At 38.1% G+C, this 23,261-nt stretch overlaps 1 protein-coding gene and 1 pseudogene across 1 annotated transcript; one reads left to right on the forward strand and one right to left on the reverse strand.

Annotated features, from left to right (window-relative positions):
* The first annotated feature begins 4,782 nt into the window (after positions 1 to 4,782).
* LOC145502142 (histamine H2 receptor-like) lies at positions 4,783 to 5,840 on the forward strand (annotated as a pseudogene).
* A 3,226-nt stretch (positions 5,841 to 9,066) lies between these two features.
* LOC145460391 (uncharacterized) lies at positions 9,067 to 15,516 on the reverse strand. The gene is made up of 3 exons (XM_081445168.1): positions 14,882 to 15,516; positions 10,779 to 10,910; positions 9,067 to 9,300 (listed from the first exon to the last, which is right to left on the reverse strand). Exons 1-3 carry the CDS (start codon positions 14,951 to 14,953, stop codon positions 9,163 to 9,165), a joined length of 342 nt encoding a protein of 113 aa, XP_081301294.1. The 5' UTR covers positions 14,954 to 15,516; the 3' UTR covers positions 9,067 to 9,162.
* Positions 15,517 to 23,261: the final 7,745 nt, after the last annotated feature.

The following is a 23,261-nucleotide window of genomic DNA, read 5'->3' on the forward strand; positions in this document are numbered from 1 at the left end:
GTTGTATACAAGGAAGTCCGCCGCAACGAGAAACAAATTGCCGCCAAACAAGTTTCTTTAGAAGCGAAGAAGTTACTCAAGAATAAGAAAGCTTTTCACACCACAACTGTTGTTCTACTGGCTTCTTTTCTTCGCTTTATTTCAGTAAATATCTGTTTCAACGTTTTAGCCTCCACTACCAACAGGTCAGGGGCACCCAACGGATCGTTTCGGTAAATCATCTGTTCGGAAGGCCTTTAATCCCCTCTGATTTTCTTCAGAGAATTGGCACCTCGAACTTTCGTGATATGAGAAATTTAATGTCTGTTGTTTTCGGACTGTTGAAAATGTCGTTTTGAGTACCGAAAAAAGGTCAGCTATCATTTTCGGAAAGGCGATAAGACCTAAGGTTTTCGGGAAATGGACAAAAAAGCCCTAATAAATTCGAGAATACTCAAGTTCCCCTAGAATATCCGAACAGATAAAAATTTTTTAGTGCAACCTAAAATTAACCTACAGAGCTTTAAAAGTACTCCAGATAGCCTAAAACAGCATCTAACAGCATTAGAGAGAAAACGGTCGTTGGGTGCCCCCGACAGGTACCCTGCTAATGGAGGACAAACTGCTATTTATCTCCTTCCTTTGATACCAGGACTGAATTCGTTGTTTAATCCGTTGATTTGATAAGGTATTTTCGCGCAGCTTTCATTCAGTTTTTGACGAGAAAAACTTTTTCACAAGCGGAGGAACTTGAAAGGAAAATGTGTGTGGACCAAGACAGATTGGAGTCATAGCTGATGTTGAACAAGATCAGAATATTAGGTTAAGCCAAGAAGATGTGCGATAACGGAATGAGACATTTGACAATACGGACATGAAATTATACAGTGTGAACAAAGGTGCTAAAAGTGTATGAAGAAACATCTCTGTAACGGGACATTAGTAATGTAGGTTGCTCCTCTAAAATCTTTGGAATCGAAATTTTCGCTTCATAAAATCACCTCCGAGCGATGGCGAAAACCGTGTGATTTAGAATAACAATCACTATAGTACCTGTTGTATGGATCGACAAAGAAAATGCAGGTTAAAACTTTAAAAGAATTGTCGGTGCCAGCACAAACCTGAAATGTTTTCTGTAAATGTTTTAAAATCATAAGTTGTTTTTGAATTTCGCGGAAAATTACTTTAACTTGAACGTTTGGAAATGGTAGCTTAAGAACATTTCAAGAAAGTTTCAGGCCCAAGTTGGCAAAATATAAGAACGCTCGGCTTCATTCCGAAAATTATTCACACGTTCTAACATAAATAAAGTACAAAATAGACATCCTAACTGTAACGTGCCGTCCTGACGCTATGTTATATACATAACCTCAAAGGGCTTAGCTCTTAGGCCCCATCCACACTACGCCGGAGGAATTTGAAAACGCATCAATCACCAGTCATTGTAGATTTGCGTTTGAGGAAAACTCAGTCAAGGAAATCACATCATTATCATGACGTCATCGTTTTCCGAAAGCTTCGTTTTCTAAATGTTTCCTGTCCATCACGAAAACGAAAAAGTCGGCGTTTTCAAATTCCTTCGGTTTGAGGAGCGTTTTCGAAAAGCTCTGTTTTCGTAACGGATTAGTGTGGACAGTAGGCTTAGCCGTAGAAACAAAGCTGCGTTTTGAGATTCCTCCGGGGTAGTGTGGACGCTGTCTTTGTAAAGACTAAATACTTTATGTGATAAAAAAAAGATAAAAATAATTTCCTGTATTTGCTGTGTAGATAGCTCACCGAATGTGCTTTTTTTCATCCACTTTTTTTGTCGACGAAACTTTGCTTCGCGCGAAAAAGCTCATGCCGAGCGACATTTGCCGCTTTCATTTCCATATAAGGTCAAACGCAGGTTTAATGGCTGGTAACCGAGATCCAGTGAACCAATCAGAAAGCTAGAATTGCATTATCCGAGGCTGAGAATTTAATAATTACATTTATGGACAATGCCGACCCAGTAACAACAAAAAAGCCACAAAGCTCGAGATAAGATTATTTAACGGTGCGTATACGTTAAGTTTCCCTTAAAGTTGCAAAATTAAAATATGACCGGCGAGATTTTACGCATTCAGGAAGATTATGTAACAAAAACAAATTTTACCTGAACAGAATGGCTTGCTAGTCCTGGTGGCACCAAATTTTCGAAACCGATATAAGAAATGTCAAAAGAAGAACTGAATGTTCAGTTGAAGTGTTTTTACTCGTCTGCGAGGAAGAAAGATGACACGTATTGCAAAAGTTCATTGATTAAATCCATTAAAGCCGCCAGTTGATCATTTCCTTCGCACGCCGCCGCACAACAAACCGTTTTCCATTATCTCTGACCAGGCAAATAAGTTATTAGAGCATATGCATTTGTAAAAGGCCGCAGGAAAACAGGCATAATTGCCGGCGTAGTCCACAAGAAACCAGTTTCCAATGAGCAGATGAGGAAACTGTTCGACTAAGCAAGCTCGGATCGGCCGAGAGCAAGAATCCCGCACAGCTACAGAGGACGACCTAGTTTTATCTCAGTCTCTTTTTTGGCCGACGACGACGAGAGAATCAACGACAGCTAGCGCCAACAATTCTGTCCTTGCGAAAAACACCTCAAGGAGTTGAGTGTTTTGAGCTGAACCGAAGTAAGCCCGGTTCTTTACCAGCCACGAAAAACCACCAGGGTGGCCTCGGAGATTCTGAAGATGAATCTGACGCTAAGATAGTTTCTGTCCTTGACTCTAAAACTGACCAACAATGAGCTCCACACATACAGCTCGAAATGCCAAGGCTTTCAAAGCAAGGGAATCCTGAGAGAGATCTTGTCGAGAATAATTTTGGCACAACGTCTGTGTCACATGGCGATCAAAGTTTTCCGCAGCATTATTACGATGGCAATGTGCAAGTGCACAATTATTGGCTCTTCTCCATGACTCGAACTCGAACGCTTTTCAAACTTTCTGGCCAAGGTTATATCTCCTTCATTTGATAGACGTTTCTTGAATTCTACTTGATTGCAATTTCATTCAGCAAATTCGTTTGTTTCGCTCTCAAATCTTTCATTCAACTAATTTTACAAACGGCGCGCATGTCATGTGATTTCCCACTTGTTGTTGTTTTTGTCACATCGACTTCCGGTCGTTTTGTAAAATTAAAACCCAATAAAATTAAGCTATATTTCCAAGAATACAAACGCACCGAATTTAATAAAACAATTATTCCATTCGCGCTTGTTGGATATGAGATTGGTTATAGCCAACGAGGCCCTACGGGCCTCGTTGGCTTTTTACCATCTCATATCCAACGCGCGCTCATGGAATAATTGTTAAATACACTCTAATCAAAAATATATTTACATATACTTTTCTTTCAAGCCCAGACTGGATATTCACATTTTCCTGGAGACTGTAGACTGAAAATATTCTTGTGTACATTCTTAGATTATTATGCATTTAAGTTAAATAAAAACGATCTTACCAGGAATTTAACTATCAAATAGAACTGTATGATATCTGTATCGTGTTACATTCCGGCTGAACACGCTTTATAGTTCTAATTACCTTACACGTTGATTATATCGTTTTGGTTATTAGTTTTGTTATGAAAAGGAGATAATTAACCATACTTTTCGATGGTGAAATAAACCTCATTGACACGCAAACATAATTGTTCTTAAAAAAAATCTTAGCCTTGGGTATATCATTAACATATTATTAAAATTTCGGCAATTTCAGCTGCAAAATTATTGTAAAAAAAATTGTTACACGTATGTAAAAAAATCAGTGTAGATAGACAGATAGACACCTTTATTTAAAAGTAAAAATCTAAAGGTACATTTCGAGAGTAATCCCGTCAGGGAGCTTACAAAGCATCTCAATCTGCTATCTGTGTTGTAGACGACGAAAATTCGCTGGATATAGTTTTCGTAACAAAGCCTTTCAATTTTCTTAAATGTGCAATTACCGCTTGCAAATCCATCTAAGTTATGCAGGTTAGAAACCATTGTTTCATATTCTATATTTTCAATACTTTTCAATGTCTTTTGCTTCGTCAAGGAAATTTACCATAAACTCAGCTGAGTGAGGTAGTCGAAACGCGACAAAATGAGCACAGGAACACAACGCAAAGGCAAAACAATCGAAAAAAAAAGTACTCGACAAATATATATGACACTACTGTCTTGGGTTGCCGTTAGCTTCGCTCTATCTGTAGAAGCAAAGAGAGAAGAAACACTTTCCGTGTAATCGCAGTCTTAATTAGTACCTTGCAAAAAGTTGCACGACACTCAAAGAGACTTTCTAATTTCCTAAGGCTTTTTAAAAGGCGCCTGGAAATTTATAGTCCCTGGTTGCAACCAATTATCCGCTCTATTTTAATCCATTCATTCCTGGGATTCCCTCATAAATTGATATTTTCACAGCGCTCCTGCCTATTTCAAGCTCTTTTCCCGAAAGATTGCAGGCAAGCGGCCCAAAACGTCATGTTAAGATCGAAAATCTTACTTATGCAGGCCGATAGCTAGTCTTTAATGTTTGGCGTGTGTCCATTTTTGGCGTAAAAGGTTTTTATCATGCCCCTTTAAGAATCAGTTTACCAGTTGACAGTTTATCAGCTGACTGTTAATAAGAGACGTCCCTATATTTAGGCACGAGTGATAATGACGTCACAAGTGGTACAAACCACGTTTGGTCGGTTCAGCATTCATTTGGTTAACTAATGTTTGCGTTGTTACTTTTGCCAGAAGCTGTCATTAAAACGATCTGAAGAATACGGAGAAGTATCATTTCAAAAATGAATCACACTACAGTCAACGCCACGTTGCTTAGTTGCGGGTTATTTGCACTTCTTCCTTTTAATACAGCAGAAATTTCTGTCGATCTTCGCGCTGTGTCCATCCTCAGAATCGCCGTTAATGCTCTCACCTGTCCTCTGATCATTTTGCTCAACATCCTGGTGATGGTGGCAGTAAAAACCAAACGACAGCTCCGCAACAAATCTAACATAGCACTCGCCTGTTTAGCCACAACTGACCTCGTGGTGGGACTGATTGTTCAGCCTTTGCATGTCGCCCGAGATAGTTCGGTTCTAACAGGTGAATCTGACATGTTTTGTACTCTTACTAGCGCATCACAAACTGTTACAGTCAAACGTTTGGTGGTTTCGGTTAGTCATTTGGTTTTGATGAGTGCAGAGCGTTATATCGCCGTTAAACACCCCTTCACATACGAGATTCGCGTAACTAAAGCTCGTATCATCATAGCCTCTGGTCTGGCGTGGGCTGCAGCCATCATTCTTCCTTTGGAAGACAGTTTGACGGGAAACGGACAATTTATGACGAAAATAGCAATCGCTGTAGTGTCGTTTCTCTTTTCCCCGTAATGCTATACTTAAATGTTGCTGTGTACAAGGAAGTCCGTCGCAACGAGAAACAAATTGCTGCTAACCAAGTTTCCCAAGAAGCTAAGGAGAAATTAGCCTATAACAAGAAAGCTTTTTACACGACATCTATTGTACTGCTAACAATTTTTATCTGTTATATCCCAATGCGTTTTTGTGCTGTTTTTCGTACTTTTATTGAGCAAATATTCCCCGCTAACGCAGGACGCATTGTATGCTCTCTCCTAGCTTTACTTCCAGTACTGAATTCGTTGTTTAATCCGTTGATTTACGTTGTTAGAATGAGATCTTTTCGCGTAGCCTTCATTCAGTTGTTGGCAAGAAAAACAATAACACAAGCTGAGGAACTGGAAAGGAAAATGTTTGGACCAAGACAGATTGGAGTCATAGCTAATGTCGAACAAGGAGAAAATATTAGGACGAGCCGAGAAGATGTGCTGCAAGGGAATTAGACATTTGACAATCGACTTGAAATAACACAGAGCTAGCAAAACCGTTAAAGTTATACAAAAAAATATCCCGTAATGACTTTTGTAACCGTTAGGAAAACTTTTATATCTAATCCAAAATCGTCTGGAAGTTTCAAATCATACAGCCTATTCCAATTTGAGAATGGCCTAACCTATGATAGCAGTGGTGAAATAAAAAACCCAGTTATCAAAACCTGTTAAAATCTAGTTTGTAAATATTATTAAATGATTAAAATATGATTTGTTAATTTTGCTGAACTCATAGACAGCTGATAGGAAATATTCTAAAGCAAGCTCTAAGTGTAAAAAGAAAAACAAAGGTGTTAACTTGTCAACAGCGTTTTTCTTTTACTATGTTTTATATCTTCATAGGTACAGCTAAGATGCTGTTCTCCCGCAATAACCACTTGTAATAAAAATTAATTCTCTTAAAAATGTCGCGGGAAAAAGAAAAAGACACGCTAGAAAAACACAACGCTTGTAGGAGTCTTTCTCAATGCACATCGGTCAGCTGTCGCCGAAACATATAGCCAGGCTCGCGGCGAGGACCAAAAATCATTGAAGAATTTTACTAAAGAATTGAAGAATTTCACTGAAAGAATTGAAGAATTTCACAGAAACAATTTTACTGAAGAATTCGGACAGCGAAGCGATCGGGGAGGGCCGAATTGTTGGAATCGTTCGCCAAATTCTTTTTTTCGCGCTCGCACGGAGCCTATTCGCAGGGTAAAAAATAGTCATTAGGGAACTACTTTTGTGTTTTTTATCTGATGGAGCTCGAACTTTGCAACATGATAGACGATTCAAGTCCAAACAAACATATCGGGTTTTTTTATTATTTTAACGGGTTCTTTGGTGGGAAAGTGAAGTTATCAAACTAACAGTAAAATCTTATTTCACTTTCTGATTAAACTGATGAGGTTTTGAAAGGATATGTTGAGATGACTTCAAATGTGGAAAAATTATTGAAAAATCTTGCTTTGATCTGATATGAGTATTTAAATTTTGAATTTTCCGCCATTTTGGTCCAATTTTCAGAAATTTGCCAAATTTCAACAAGCAATATCTTTTTAGTTAAAAATCATTTTATTATTATTTTTTTTGATATTTTATCCTTTAACATATTTTCATGAAATTTATATTTAAAAAATAAGATGATGCGGGATGAGCTTGATTGCCGATTTCGTGCAATGGCCGGCGTAATTAGTACCCTGCATACAATCACGCGGCACTCAACAAAAAAAAACACTTTAGTCTAGTTTCGCAGACCGCGCCTTGAATATATAACTTACAACCAATTATCCGTTCCATTTAAACCCATTGATTCCTGGGATTCTGTCTCAAAATAGACCATTTGACGGCGGTACGCATGCCAATTTTAAGGTCTGTTCCCAAGAAATTGAAACCAAAGGGCTTAAAATTTACAGGAAGAGAGAAACTTATTTCTGTGTCAGCCACTGAATAGCTGGTACTAGATGTTTATCAATAAATGACTTGGTTGTGTTGAAACATTGGCCGACGTGAATGGTAATCATGACGTCACAAGTGGTATAAGTTAGATAGTTTTGGCCAGTTTAGGAGTCAATGAGTCAATCGTTGTTTGCTTTAATATATTTATCACTAAATTTCATTGAAACGATCTGAAAAAAACGAAGAGGGCTTATGTAAAAATGAACCACTCTACAGTCAACTCCCCGTTTTTTATGTCAGTTGCGGTTTTGCATTTCTTAAATCCTCCCGCAAAGATTCCTCTTGATCTTCGCGCTGTCTCTCGTCAGAATCGCCGTTAATTTATAAAAAAAAGTTTTACTTCGGTCTCCGAGAACCCGAATTAACCCTGTTAACGGGAGGGGGAGTTGGCAGAGGTAGGAGGAGGAGCATATCTAAAAGACTTACATAAATGATCCATTGAATACCCGAATACACACCGGTCGTAGAAATGCTAACCAGGTATAATGAACGTCGGGAACTTATCGCATATTTTATACAATTATTGGATGAAATTTTTGTGATGTCCAGAATGATCAAGGTCGAAGTAGGGGTTATCAGCAGAAGCCGAGAGCTGAGGCTGATAACCCTTACCGAGACCTTGATTACTCTGGATATCACAAAAACCGAATCTAATAATTGTTTTATGATATGTACAATACACAATACGAAAACATGAAACATGCACCGTCACCATGTAATTGTGCCTCAATGTTTGGATAAAAACTGAAACACGAGGAAAAAGTGAAAAAGTGCGGTATGTGTGAACGATTGTATTAGCTGGCGTAAGATTGGCATGGTGATTGGTAAGCGAACATCTCTGACTGGAGCTAATTTCCTATAACCCTTAAGAATTTGAACAATTATACAGTATATAAAAGGAGAAAGTACTTAACTTTGTTTCCTTGCTTGCTTTGATTGCTTGAACGACTTCAAGATTTAGCGTTACAGACTAAGAGGGCGAGTCACTGCTAGCATCGCTCTTTTACCCTCTTGTGATCCAGGAAAACAAGGCTACGTACTTTTACTAAATAGGGTGTGACAATTACACAATCCTACTTTTTATTGTAATGAAATTGCCTGACTCTCTCGTGATTCTTGGTATTGTCTAAGGTAGCAAATGACGGTAATACGAACGCAGCAATCTACCCTCCTTTACCCTTGAGTGACCTACACATGTCATGTCAATACCCGATACAAATTGACTGTATAAACGAGCAGGTGACATAAAAACTTTTTTTATTGCAAATCACACAATACGACAATACGACACAATACTTACTCTAGTTAGAATACAATAAAATACTAATTACTTACTAACCGAGAGTGAGGTCTTTACGGGAAAATCTCAAACCAAGACCTTGCCGTTTAGACCGAGCGATAGCGAGGTCAATACGGCAAGGCTGAGGTTTGAGATTTTACCTTAAAGACGGAACGTTAATTCGAAGTTAATAAGTTGTTTATTATATGGCTTTTCGCTTTGGTTTTGCGGGCCCGTAATCAACCCGTGGGCATTACGGGAGAATAATTCCCTAGAATTGGCCAATCAGAGCGCGCGTTATATCGGCTACAAACACAAGCCATATAATAAAATATGTCAATCTACTGTACTTAAACTATTTACCATGCGAATCTTACATTACAAGGATACGCTTACGCTATAAAACAAGGCACAATGACGTTGCCGTTGCCGTTGCCGTCGTGGTTTTCTTGAGCTCCCTAATAAATTCTCAGAAAAGCTTTTAACTTAATAATCTGCTTTTGCCATAAAATGAAAATATGCTGCTTAAAGCGATAAGCTGTAGCGCCTAACGTGTCAATGAGGGTGTTTTCGTTCCTCCTCGTGTTCACGTGGGCTGTCCGGAATCTTCAGGCATTGATGAGCTGCACTTCCATTTACCACAGGTGTACAAGTCAATCCTTGCTGACACAGACATATTTCTGGGAGTCCAGGCTGAAATATAAATGAAATTGAAAGTTCCTACTTTTTTATTTAGAAAAAGTGGTTTGCAGTAGTATTTACTTTGTCTAACAAGTTCATATTTTTAACATTTTGGTATTTAAGTGTAGACCCCTCGCCAAAATGTTTTTGATCACACGTGTATTCCCGACGTCTAAGGAGAACCACCGGAAAAGCGATGAAACGATCTCCCGCGTGGACAGCTTGGCAGTATAAAAACTCATAATAAGAAAAAGAGCTATAAAACTGATTTTTTGACATACGGACTAGAAAAACATTTAGTTACATTTTGGAGTGATTGCATTCAGATAAACGAAACGTGAGAATTTGGGCCGTGTATTCAATTTAGATAATATTTTAATCGGGTCAAATTACGACTGAAAAGATATTCCACAACACTTGCAGATAACAACAAACAACGAATAATAACATGAGACCTCAGATTTTAGTAGTGTTTCAGACGAACGTAATCCAGACGAAATGGGCATTCACGATCTTTCACGATGCACTGCAAAATGTGTAAATTAATGCACAGGAATAGTGGCGCTGATGTGGTTTGTTTACAATTCGACGTGACATTTGAGACGACGCATTACGCGTGATAAAATTATTTCTCAGAAATGGAATCAAGATGAAACTGACAACAAAGCATTTTTGCGTAGTATAGTGTGGCAGTACAATGAAATAACTTGTTCCATATTCGGCAACAAATTTCCAGTTAACACAGTTTTCATTGTAGCAGAAATGCCTGGTCAGAGGGGTCCGACCAGGCTAAGCTGTCCGATGACCGACTGTTATTTGCAGGCTTGTAATTTAATTTGCGTAATAGATCTGTTATAAACTTGCTTGGGATCGTACTGGGACAATATCAGCCCTCGGTCTTTTTTGTACGGACCTTGCTACGCTCGATCCCTACTGTCAAGACCTTGGGCCGATATTCTCCTAGTTCATGTACGGCCCTCGCCCTTGGTTAATAAGATATATTTATTATATGGCTAGCTCCGTGAGCGTGCAAAATAAAACGAATCCTGGGCAGTGATTGGCTACCCGAGCGGGCAAGATGGCGCTATCTTACCCGCTCGGGTTACCCGCTGTGTCCCGCAACAAGATAGCGTTTTTTCTCCATATAATAAATCCTTTATTGACCAAGCTTGTTCGGTCAAGATGGCTGGATATAAGCCTCGTTCCTTTTTGGCGCGTTTATGGACCTGGACTTCGTTTCGGTCTTTAAACAAGCACAAAAAAATCAAAAATAACAAATAAAAAATAAAATGGCCAATACGTACCCAACCATCTTGACCTCACGCTTGGTCAATAACCCACATATAAATCTCGGTTTATCAAGGCTAAAACATTTTTAAAACTTTACTTTGTTACCAAATCTCGCTATGAGTAAAAAGAAAAAGCATTCGAATTCTAAGATGAACACAGTCAGGGTCTTAGAACGCTTAGAACGCTCTGACACTACTTACAATTTCATGGGGATTGCATGTCTCTCCAAGTAAACGTATCTTCTGACAGACTTTAACAGCTCTCGTTTTCAGGAACGCACAACATTCATCTTTGGAGCAGTCCTGTCGAGTCTTACATGTATTACCAGAGACCTGTGAACATAAAGGTACAGGAATATTGAGCTGAATGGAGATGACTCTAGTTTATAGTTCTACAAACTGAACATTTTTAGCGCCTACTTATTTATCGTCTCTTATCTCTCTTAGGCTCCCATCCAAATATAATCTAAGGAATTCTAGCGATAAAGTTTTACTTAGTTATCCGCGTTTTAAATCAGAAGCTACAATAGGTGACCGTTCTTTTACCTGTGCTGCACCGAAACTTTGGAATGCGCTACCATTTGACATAAGAAGCGCCAGCATTGTTAGTATTTTTAAAACCAAGCTAAAAACTCACCTTTTCCGTCATGCATTTTTATCATAGTTGTTTTTATTATTGTAAGTTTACTTTTAATTGTAATTCAATCTTTTTAAAATCATTGGAAGTTTACTTTCAATTGTAATTTTTAGCTTTTTAGCCTTTTCATTCCGTTTTTAATCTTGTCATGCGCATTTGAACATGCGCATTATTATTATTATTATTATTAACATTAATTAAATAGACGTGTGAAACGTTCGCTCGCGGGGGGGTGGATACTCCCATATAAAAAGGATGGGTGTCCTCGTCGTACCTTTTAGGGATTAAAAAGGCAGTTTTGGTGCCTCTTAGGGTGTTCAGCATCAAAAGGTCCCAGCAGGACTCCCAGCAGTGGCTTTCGCGGCATCTTTTAGGGTATTGTGTGGAAAAAAAACATGACCGGAGATAATGTTGTTTTAAAATTGGTATAGCCTGCGAGCAGGCTCACGTTAGAGCACAAGCGCGCGCCGTAGCCGCGAGCGCGAAATCGAGCGGCGAAGACTTTCTTGGCGCCTCTTCACCAGACTCCTTCCCGCCGGATCGCTTTGCTCTCAACTCAAGCGCGTGACTCAAAGGTGAGCCTGTTTGCAGGCTACCACTGGTGCTTCTTAGGGGTTGAAAAATTTCAAGCCACGCCCACAAAACAGGGGTTCTTTGGAATTCTTTTCAAAATTTCTGACGAGCACCACTGTCCTTTTTATATGAGAGTTCCCCTCCCGGGAAAGTGCGTTGCTTGCTCCCGTTTGAAACACGCTATATTTACTGTAAGCGTGTAGCATCCTCTGAATCCTTCCTACAAGAGGCTTTACTGGAGGCAAAAGAAACCAGAATTAAGCGAAGGTACAAGAAAATCCCGCGGAAAGACACGTCACGCTAGTATACGTATAAGTACTATAACGAATCAACGTAGACAGCTCATTTTTTTAGATTAAAGTTCAATTGTTTTTTTTTTTATCAAAGCATGCACAAATTGTCTCTGCTGTCTGGTCTTCTCCGCAGCTAGCCTGCGAATACAGACCAATTTTTGGCTTTTGTTTCACGCTGCTGAAAAATACTGTCTGCGAAGAGAGCTTATGAAATGATTTCCAATTACCCGGATCACAATTGAGATAATAAAAGTGCAGAACTAAACACGTCTGTCTTGCGTGAAGCACATGGGTACGAGTGTAAAAGAAAACGGCGGAAGATATGGAGTCTTGAGTGCGGTCTGTTTTTAAAAAAGCTTACGATAGATTAAGAATACGGAAGCTTCATTAGCATATAAGTTTAGTTTATGAATCTGACCTGAACCAGCTGCGGAATGTAAGTATATCTTACTCATTGAATATAAACCTCCGCAATTGATACACGTAAACATACAATCAAATTCAGATGCGAATTAATAAATAGGGCACTTCTTCCGTGTTTACATAGCCTCCTCTAAACGTGAGGGGGGGGGGGGGGGGTTCAGAGAATTCAAGATAGTTATGCAGTTTTGAAAATTAGAGATTATACACAATTATAACCCACGCATTAATTTTGGCTCGATTTTATTGGTTACTTTACGTCACGTGGTGAATACTCACAGTACAGTTATCACGCAATAACCCCCGTCTACGTCGATATTTGTCCTCCGATTGCTTCCGTGGAAGAGAAACACAGGCAGCGCAAGAGTTTCAAATTTTTCCTTCTCTTCTTTTACATGGAAGGAAACCAAACTCGCTTTGTTGAGTGTAGTGATAGTGACGGTTAATAGCTGGTCGCAAATGCTATTCCGGAAAGTACATCAAGTTTTTTAGTTTTTCATCTAAGGCTGCGTTCCTTTGGGGTGATCTGGATCAGGATCAGTGATCCAAGATCTGTCTGGATCGTGGTGCATCAGAGAAACCGATGAATCCATGACCAGAATGGATTCATCGGTTGTTTTGAAGCACCATGATCCAGACTGATCTTGGATCACTGATCCTGATCCAGATCACACCAAAGGAACGCACCCTAAGGGGCGTTACGCGAGTTAATTTCACATGACAGCTTGTCAAGTTTTGGTCCAATCACAGTGGAAATAAAGTTAGTTAAACCAATCAAATGTACTTGCTTGCTTACGTCAATCACGCGCATTCGCCGTCAGATCACCACTGGCTTTTTTACCACGTTAACGAGCGGTTTAATTGTGATATGAAAATTAATGGGAGGGTTATAAAATAAATAAACCCCTTTCTGGCTTGCTGGTATGTCGGCTGATACTGACCTTGGCTGAGAGATTGTCCTCGAAATTTCACATTTGCCCTCGAAGCTTCGCTTCTCGGCCAAATATTCAAATATATTTCTCAGCCGCAGACATCATCAGCCGACATACCAGCCGCCTGAAGGGGTTTATTTACTAAATATCCGTGCGTGGCTGAATGTGGGAAATAAAGCTAGTTGTTGTTGTGGTATTAAATTGAGATCGAAATTAAAAGTGAGACCTAAGCAATGAGCAAAAGGAAATATTATTTACATGCTTATCAGGATTAGTTTTCTACAATCATTAGTTGGCAGTTATTAAACTTGCAAGGAAAACAAACCCTTGATACAGCAAACATCGAGGATAATCAGCTTAAACGGAAGTTACATGATATGAATGCTATACGATCGGTCCTCACATTTAAATCCTAAAATTGTTCTCGTATATTACAAAGAAAATCCAGGTGGTGATTGCGCCAATTAGGTTACCATTTTTATCGTTTTTGGTAGATATTTTAGACAATACACTTTACGATACTGTACGTCCAAATGACGGATTTCGACTGTTTAATAGATAGATAACGAGTTTTGTTGGCGAAAACGGGGTGGTCCCTGCATTGCCTTCGGACTTGGAAAGCCCTGAATTTTACTTCCTTTTGTTACTGTCTGTTGGGTAAACCTCGAAGCTGAAGGTTACTCGAAGGAAAATCGAGGTAAACCGAACGTTGTAAAGTACAAGCCTTCTTAGTTATGTATTCGCTTATGGTGTAATAATAAGTTACAGCTGAACCTTAGGATCTACTGAAAACAAAAGAACTAGAAATATTTTTCATAACAGGAACTATGAAAAGGACATGTAATTACCTCAGCGTGGACGGAAATTTTGATTTTTTTCAAATGGGTTTTTTTAGAGAGAGCCGAGAGAACCCGAGTTTAGCCTAATGATTCCCAAACTAAGTTCAGTATCTCAAAACGGAATTGAAGAAACATAATTTGTTTTACATTTAACCTTTAATCCACTCAGAAATTCTTAAAAACCCGCTTGGTTATTATCCAGTTCGGTCCATTTGCATCAGAATTCTGAACATGTCAAAATGGACAGATGACATTCATCGAGTGCACAACAGAGTAAACACATGATTTTTCGCCTTACAGTTGACTCCGATCGGAATTTAAAGTCATCTTAAAAGTATTTACCAGTTTCCTCTTTTAAAAAAAAATCGCGTTCAGATTCTATCTGTGCCTTATATCGGTAACCGACAGCATTAAAAACGCTGTGAAAGTTTGAAAAAGTTTTCAAGATCCGTGCGTTATTGCCAATGAGCGTGAGAAACTTGGACGGTTATTGCAAAAATTAAGTTAGTATAATGCGCTTTTCAGTTTAAGACTGGACACTTGATACTTTGATTTATGCCTGACTGAAAAGTCTTAGGTAGCCTTGGTAGTTTCATGTTTTATGTCTCACCTTTTGAATCTTGTAAGGAGTAACACAGATAGACCACGCACACAGTAACATAAGGGAAAGTGTCAACTTCATTTTGGAGCTGCGTCTTTCACTCTCCTGTCTCCACTTAATTTAATGATAACTTGCTGGGTGTCTGGCGTAAGTGTAAAGAGCGATATCTGTGTCTTTCCTTTTATTCATTTCCCAAGCCTGCGGGAGTCGGATGTACATCTGGTTCAGTTGTTGTGGCCCAGGTTAGAAATGATTTTTGTAGTGTAAAGTTGCACTTTTTCGCACGTGCCAAGAATATAAACTATTACTACCACTAACAAAATTGTTGACAAACCAGGTGCTGTATGGCTATTTAGGAGGAACAAGAATTAGTTTTTCAGACTCAGTAAGCTGCGTGAGCACAAGAGAAAATAAACACTTGCTTTGGGCTCAAGGGAGAGCAACTCAAACTTCAAAAAGTCCTCTGTCCACATATGTACGTCAAAAATTCATTCATCACGTGACAAACGTATCGTTAAATTTATTTAGAAAACAGTCCTAAGAAAATGCGCGCGCTGATTGGTTAAAAGTCGTGCTTGCATAATTCGATAGAAACACAGAACTATATATGCTATCACGAGCTGTTGACGTAATGATGGCGAGAGCAAAGAGAATTTACATTTAATCATACGGTTATGAGTTTAATTTGGAACTATTTTGCACGAGTGAGTTTTTCAAAAAGCTGAAATTGCACGAGTTCAATTTGGAGGTAATTTGCACTCGTGAGTTTTTCAAAAAGCTGAAATTGCACTCGCCGAAGCGGCTCGTGAGCGCTTCCTCACGTGAAGGAAGTGCTGGAAAAACTTTCTTGAAGTCATTTTTTTCTCATTCGAGAACTTTTTGCAAAGTTTCCGCACAAATGATAACCTTAGCGCAATCACCACCTGGATTTTCTTTGTAACATACGAGAACAATTTTAGGATTTAAATGTGAGGATCGATCGTATAGCATTCATATCATGCAACTTCTGTTTAAGCTGATTAACCTCGATGTTTGTTGTATCAAGGGTTTGTTTTCCTTGGAAGTTTAATAACTGCCAACTAATGATTATAGAAAACTAATCCTGATAAGCATGTAGATTATAATATTTCCTTTTGCTCATTGCTTAGGTCTCACTTTAATTTTGATCTGAATTTAATACCACGACAACAACTAGCTTTATTTCCCACATTCGGTCCACGCACGGATATTTGTGTATAATCCCCTATTTTCAAACCTGCGTGTGTTGCGAAATATATTTGAGCGATAATAAACACAATAGCCTCCAATGAGTTTGAAAATATGCTCGGATATTTCTCCTTGGACATTGCCTGTTCCTCAAAGTTCACAGTTTTCCTCGAGCTACGCTATCGGAAAGGGCAAATATCCGAGCATATTTTCGCGCCGAATGGAGGCTATTGTTTATAGAACTTATTTAATAAAGATAGATTTAAATGCGAGCTCGAGATGTTCAGACACCATTTATATTTGAAAAAAAAACAAACAATTAAACAAATTGGTACTTCGAGACTTTCTAAGCGTTACAAAAAATCGAAACTGCGAGACAGTTTTGTGATAAAATCGTGACCGCGAATCGGACATAACCACTAAAAAACGAGGCTGCGAGATTTTGCAAGAATTAGTTTTTAGTAAGCTGCGTGAGCACAAGAAAAGATTAACACTTGCTTGGGGCTCAAGGGAGAGCAACTCTAACTTCAAAAGTCCTCTTTCCACATATGTACGTCAAAAATTCATTCATCACGTGACAAACGCATCGTTAAATTTATTTCGAAAACAGTCCTAAGAAAATACGCGCGCTGATTGGTTAAAAGTCATGTTTGCATAACTCGATAGAAACACAGGATTATCACGAGCTGTTGACGTAATGATGGCGAGAGCAAAGAGAATTTACATTTAATCACATGGTTATTACGGTGGCCCACAGGGGCAGTACAAAAATATTTATCCCAGTACAAAAATATTTATCCCAATACAAAAATATTTCTCTCAATACAAAAACATTTATCCCAGTACAAAAATATTTATCCCAGTACAAAAATATTTTTCCCAATACAAAAATATTTATCCCAGTACAAAAACATTAATCCCAGTACAAAAATATTTATCCCAGTACAAAAATATTTATCCCAGTATAAAAATATTTTACCTGTACAAAAATGTTTTTCCAGTACAAACATTTTTTTATCCCAATACAAAAATATTTTTCCACAACCTCGTCCCCAGGACCTTCTCCACTTTTTAAAATGGCGGGACGCAATCTCGTTCCCAGAGCCCACGTGTCTTTTGATCAGGGCCAAGACACGGAGCTCTGGAATAATCAACTTCCAGACTCCAAGATTTTAAGAGTTCTGGTTTCACGGCGCATGCGTGCCTTGGTTTAAAACATGGTAATCTCGTTCCCAGAGCCGACGTGTCTTTTGGTTGGCGCTGACAACCAAAAGACACGTGGCTGAAAATATCCTTGTGAATATTCTTAGATCATAGCATATGGCATTTCTGTTGTCAAGTGTATTTGGTGTCTGGATGGTGTTAAAGTAATCTTAGATCCAGCCAGAAGGGATTCAAGACTTATTGATACAATGCACATAACTTCTTGCAGAAATGTTATTAGCATCCAACATTCCGCTAGTGCCGTTTTTTGTTGCTTTTTGGCTGTTTAATTTAATATGGTTTAGGTTGGGGTTGGAAACATAACTGTATTGTAATTACGAATTTTCAACAGGCAAAATTATGTTTTTTTCAAAATCTCACCCTCAGGCTGAATACCGTCTGGTTTACAAGGATAGAGCTGAAGTGAAGTCAATTCCTGGGACTTCACCCCCTGAGCCATTTACCCTAAATCGATATAAAGAGGAATCTGGGTTTGGGTATGCAAGGATCATATTCTATTTGCTTCCTGCCAGAGATATGTTTGAAGAACTGAATGGCATACTGACAGAGTCTCCTACAAGTTCCATCACCGAGATCGACAGCGACTCAGAAGGTGAAAACTTCAAACCTGTGGAGTTCATGCAGCAGGACAAGAATGCTCAAGTTACACACAGAGAAACTTCATACTATGTTGACTGTCCAATATGTTGGGCTAAGTTCCCAATCGAAGTTATTGACGATCATGTTGATATATGTGCAGAGTCAAAGGAGGAATTTCCAGATCCTTTCTCAACTGCTGAAGACAGCCCTAAGGAAAAAGGTATTTGAATGTTCAAATTTGTAGATTATGTAACAGTAGAAAGGACTAGAAAGTTTATGGTCGATCAAGGTTTCCTAATGAGCTGATGTGTAAAACTTAGACATTAGACAGTGTGTTTTTTGAGCTGAGTAAATGCCCCTAAAAGTGCTTGTTGCAGTGTTTCAAATGCCCCATCCATGGGAGTAAGAAAAATACTTAGTATTGAGAATTAATTTCCTTGATCAATTATCTTGTCACCTTTATTTATACTGTAAGGTGCAATTCAAGGGCAAGGAGACTTGAAAGAAGAAATTGGTAATCTTGCAACAAAGGTAAAGGAGGATGAAATAAGAGTAACTGTCAGAAGGAAACACTCGTGGTGGGACTTTACCAGAGCTCGTAATGAGTACTTTTGTCCCACCAATACCATCAAAGTTACCTTTTGAGGTGATCCAGCCATTGATGATGGGGGACCAAAGCGAAAGTTTTTACAGGTGGACAGTCTCTCATCTTTGACGTATTACTCCCAAAGCTCCTAAAGTAAACACCGATAGTATCCACCAACACTATGTAGATGTCTACTTGGAATAAAAGGGGTCATATGATATTTTCTGTTAGAGATAAATTCTAGCACATTATCGTAAGTACAATCTTAGACAAAGGTACTTGAGACACTTCATTTAACAACAGATAGCATGAGAATCTGTTACAATTGCTATTAAATAGAAACCCCCACTCAAGTAATGTTATAATTTGAGGTAGCACTTTGGAGACATGTATATTCATGTTTCGAGTGGACAAAAAATATACTGAAAATAAAAGGTGATTTTCAAAAGAAAAAAGGTCAAGTTTAGATGAGGACAATTTAAGGTAGCCATGAAAAAAGTCATGGAAAGTCATGGAATTTAAAATCTTAAAAGAGCTAAACCCTGATGTAGATAATATTTTCTCATTGTCTTTTGCAAGACTTTTTGTTTTTAAATACTTTGCAAGTTTTAGACCCCTTTTCAATTCTGTAATTTTATAGAAATGCTTGAATACTGTGAAACCAGGCTGTTCCCTGATGGATTCCCAACAGAGTTTGGTGTTGGCTGTAGCAAGGGATGTTTTTTTGACTGCTGGTGAAGTCATGGCTATGTCCATTGTCCAGGGTGGGCCATGCCCAAACTTTCTTGCACTTAAAATTTATAATGAGCTCAGCAGATCATTTGTGATTGAGGATTTGAAAGATGAATCATTAAGGAAAATCTGTCTTAAGGCATGTCTTTGATAATTAATTTTAGGATGAATTACAATGGTGATGATGATGATGATGATGATATTTTATAAGGATGCACCCTTCACTAAAAGTGGTTGGGATATTATGTAAACTGTTGAAATGCAAATATCTTGTTATCTCATGTACAGAATGTTTAAATGCATACCCAAACCAAGATCACTAAATATGGAAAGTATCTACATGCAAAATGACTTACCCTATATACATATATACCTTATGATGATGATCTGACGTATAAAAACAAATTTTGATCTCACTTTAGCTTAGAAGTGCATCAGAAATGAAGCTCGGATACATTCTTGTTGAAGATCATGTTCTAGATACCCTTTAATACATTGGCTACAATGGTGTCTCAGCAAAAGAGAACAAAGAATCAATAACAAGAGTTGTAGAGTAAGTTCATCATTCACGGGAGAACAATTTTTTTGACAGAGTAGTGGATATTTTGTTATTAAATACTGAAAGAATGTATTTCAGTTTTTAAAAGCATTAAATTGCTTGGAGATTGTAGGCAGTTTGAAGTTTCACCGACAAATACTCAAAAGTATTTTTTCTTTCTGTTACTTTATTTTGTGGCCCTGCAATCCATGTCCTATTTATATCACTTATTAATAAAGTGGTTATGGTGTTTGCAGTCATTTGTAAAGTATCGAACATTCGTTGAATTTAGTTTCACTGAATACAATATGTTATCACAACAGGCAGCATATGTCAAAAGAGGTGAAACCTAGGTTGCTGGTACACTAGTACGTATGAACTGCCGTTGGAGTTAACAGCACCTTTTATTTAGTAGAACATGTACATTGTATCCAAACTGATTTTTTTTGTTTTTGTTTGTTTTCCCATTCTTTTATGTTTCAGAGCCATTTGCATGCATGATCAAACACCAGCAGGAAGTTTGTCCAGTCTTGCGAAACCGGAGGAGGGGTTGAAGACTTACGGTCTCTTAAAATCAATCAGGGAAAGTCCAGATATGTGGAGACCAGTGTTTGTCCCAGGTTGTGCGCCTAGTGTGACAGCTACCACTTTCCCCAACGAGCTAGTTGTCAATTTCAGTCTGTCAGATGTAAGAAAGCATCAGAAAATTGACGTTTTCTATCACTTCACCAACTTTATCCAATCACTGGATTCAGCTGGTTTAGAAAAAGCCCTGGAGAGGGCAGTAGGAGCTAGTTCGATCCCACCACTGGGCCTACCAAGAAAAATTTCCATACAGTTTCTTCATGGTTGTACACCTGGATCTAGATGTCGTCCAACGACATCTACTTGTGATCTTAGAATCACTATTCCAACTCATGTTGATAGTGAAGATGATATGAACAGCATCATGGCTTCAGCCTTGGGAGATTCTGAGGGCTTTGGCTTGATTTGAAACTATTACTTGAAGACTTTCACAAACAAGTCTTAAATCAGCATGTGTTGTTACTGTTTAAATTTGTTAATTTGTTTGGAAACATGGATTCCCTATTGTTATCGAGAGAGGCAAATTCGAAAACATGAGCGTTACATGATTGGAAGTCAGCTTATACTTAGACACTTGTGGTCTACCATATACAACATATTATTTTGTCATGAGAAGACTTTGCAATTGGAAACTGGAAATTGTAGCTCGAATCAAGGTTGATATTATTGTTTGATGTTGTCCAATGTCAGAATAAGAAATTATCAATGCACCTTAGTGCAAATATAATTATAAATAATATTACAACAGTAATTATTCTTGTTAAGGAAACTAGCCAGGCCAATCATGATTAGTTAATAATTGTTTCTTTATCTTAGTTACGAACGTAGTTACAATGTTTATTTCTTTTTTATTGGTTTTGTAATCGGACCTTTAAGCGTCACCACGCGCATATAAAAGCTGAGTTAGCGTCCCTTTAAAGTAGTTTTTCTTTCCATCTAGCGTGGCCTTGTCAACCTTGAACTCTTGATGCTTTTTTATTTCCTAACCCTTGGCTCAAGCGGGACCAATATATGAGTACCTTTGTCATTTTGATTAAGAGAAGTGTTATAGCTATGGGCGAAGGAATGCAAAGGAACATCTATACAATGTTAACTGATTTATAATCGTCTAAATTAGAAAATGTTCTTAACGGTACTAGAGTGAACGCCCACCTTTTAGGTTCGAAAGCATTGAGCTGTTAATCAGTTCCTTTTGTTGTGTATTTCTGTGATCGAATCTTATTTAGTATCTTAGCGTAGTATTCACGCTGACTATTTTTTGATGTATTGTTATTCAATTTCGTTATGTTATCGATTCCAAATCGTTAGTTTGTCTCGTGTAAGTTTTGACTATTTGTTACGCAACTTTTCTGCTAAATTGATAGAAATTCGTCATATATTGTTATTTCAGTTTACGATCGTTTATTTTCATGCAATAAATCGCCGATAACCGTCAAGTTTGGTTTTCCGTGGTTTACTTGTCTATCCTTGAAGACGACCTGTAAAGTAGTCCCACCCACTAGCTTGTCGCGACACGCCTAGAGCTCGTTTTGTTTCGTCTCGTTTTGGAATTTGCCAGTCGCTGTAGACGCTACAATTCTGTATTTGAAAGTTACAAAAACCGTTACTACTATCGGATTGTTCCAGTCTACTGTGTTAAAATAATAAAGTCATTTATTGTTTGTCTGATCTTGTGGATTTCCCTCTATTAAAATGTAACGTAAAGGGGAAAATGCTTTGTTTCACGACTTTATCAATGTGCTGTGATTGATGGTAAGTATTTTAACTAAAGATATCGGTTTTGTGTCCAATCCCTGATTCCCTCTCTGAGACTCGTGCGCGGGGAATCGTGGTAGTTGTATTCATCTTCGCGCGCTCAAAGATGAAATCTTGAAGATGGCATGTGCATGATGAATACAACTACCATGATCCCGCGCATGCAAGTCATAAAAATAATCGGGGGCTGGCGAGACAGTTGTGAAATATTGTTCCTGCCAATTTTCACGCTTATGTTTAAATCCTATGTATTCAAAACAGGAGTTGCTTTTTCTATTATTTCACTTAGGTGTACTGCTCAGTGTGAAATTTACTGAAAAGTGCAAGGTACATCGAACACTGTAACACTAGAGTAGTATATGAGTCAGACACTTCAACTTGCAAAAAACGTTATAACGTTAATAAAGCCACAGTGCGAGGACCTTTAATGATGACCTTCGCAGTACAAGAAAAAAAGGATATGCTTCTAAGGACAGTATTTACCCTGATGCTACTTTAAGAATTTGCATTAAGACCTGTCACTGCGTAGCAACAGCAGTAAATTGAAGATATAATGACTCCGCCTCTCTTCAATCGTTTGGCATGACGAAGTTGCTATTGGCCATAACTGAATGTACTCAAAGCACTTTACAATAGTTGAAGTTGTCTTCCTGTTGAAATCCACAGTCTTGGCAATATGCGATTATCGTTGAAGCCATTGTCAGTCCTGGACTTCTTCGTTATGACAAAAACGCTCAACTAGCAATAATAACAGTGGAAGTTAAACTGGGTCTTCTCTCGTTTTATACACAGGAAAATATCAATACCGCAAACGGCCATCTTGTTTTGGCGGGAACTTTACTAGAGGAGCAATGCAGTATGGGAAAAATCTCGCAGGATGAATATAATATTTCTGTTGTAAGAAAATATCAGGGGCGCCCCTGGAAAATATTTTTGTGCTCGGATAAAAATTTTTCTACTGGGAAAAATATTTTTGTACTAGAAAAATATTTTTTTACTAGTAAAATATTTCTGTACAGGAAAATATTTTTGTACTAGGATAAATATTTTTGTACTGGAAAAATATTTTTGTACAGGAAAAATATTTTTGTACTGGGATAAATATTTTTTTACTGGGATAAATATTTTTGTATTGAGATAAGTATTTTTGTACTGGGATAAATATTTTTGTACTAGGATAAATA

Source organism: Orbicella franksi, chromosome 11 (genome assembly GCF_964199315.1).
Source record: "Orbicella franksi chromosome 11, jaOrbFran1.1, whole genome shotgun sequence".
Lineage (NCBI taxonomy): Eukaryota > Metazoa > Cnidaria > Anthozoa > Scleractinia > Merulinidae > Orbicella > Orbicella franksi.

Coding starts and splice junctions, on each gene's coding strand:
- LOC145460391 (XM_081445168.1), bottom strand. CDS start 14,953: ATGAAGTTGACACTTTCCCTTATGTTACTGTGTGCGTGGTCTATCTGT. Junction 10,911..14,881: donor CTCCTTACAAGATTCAAAAG/GTGAGACATAAA, acceptor TTATGTTCACAG/GTCTCTGGTAATACATGTAA. Junction 9,301..10,778: donor CATGCAATCCCCATGAAATT/GTAAGTAGTGTC, acceptor TTTATATTTCAG/CCTGGACTCCCAGAAATATG.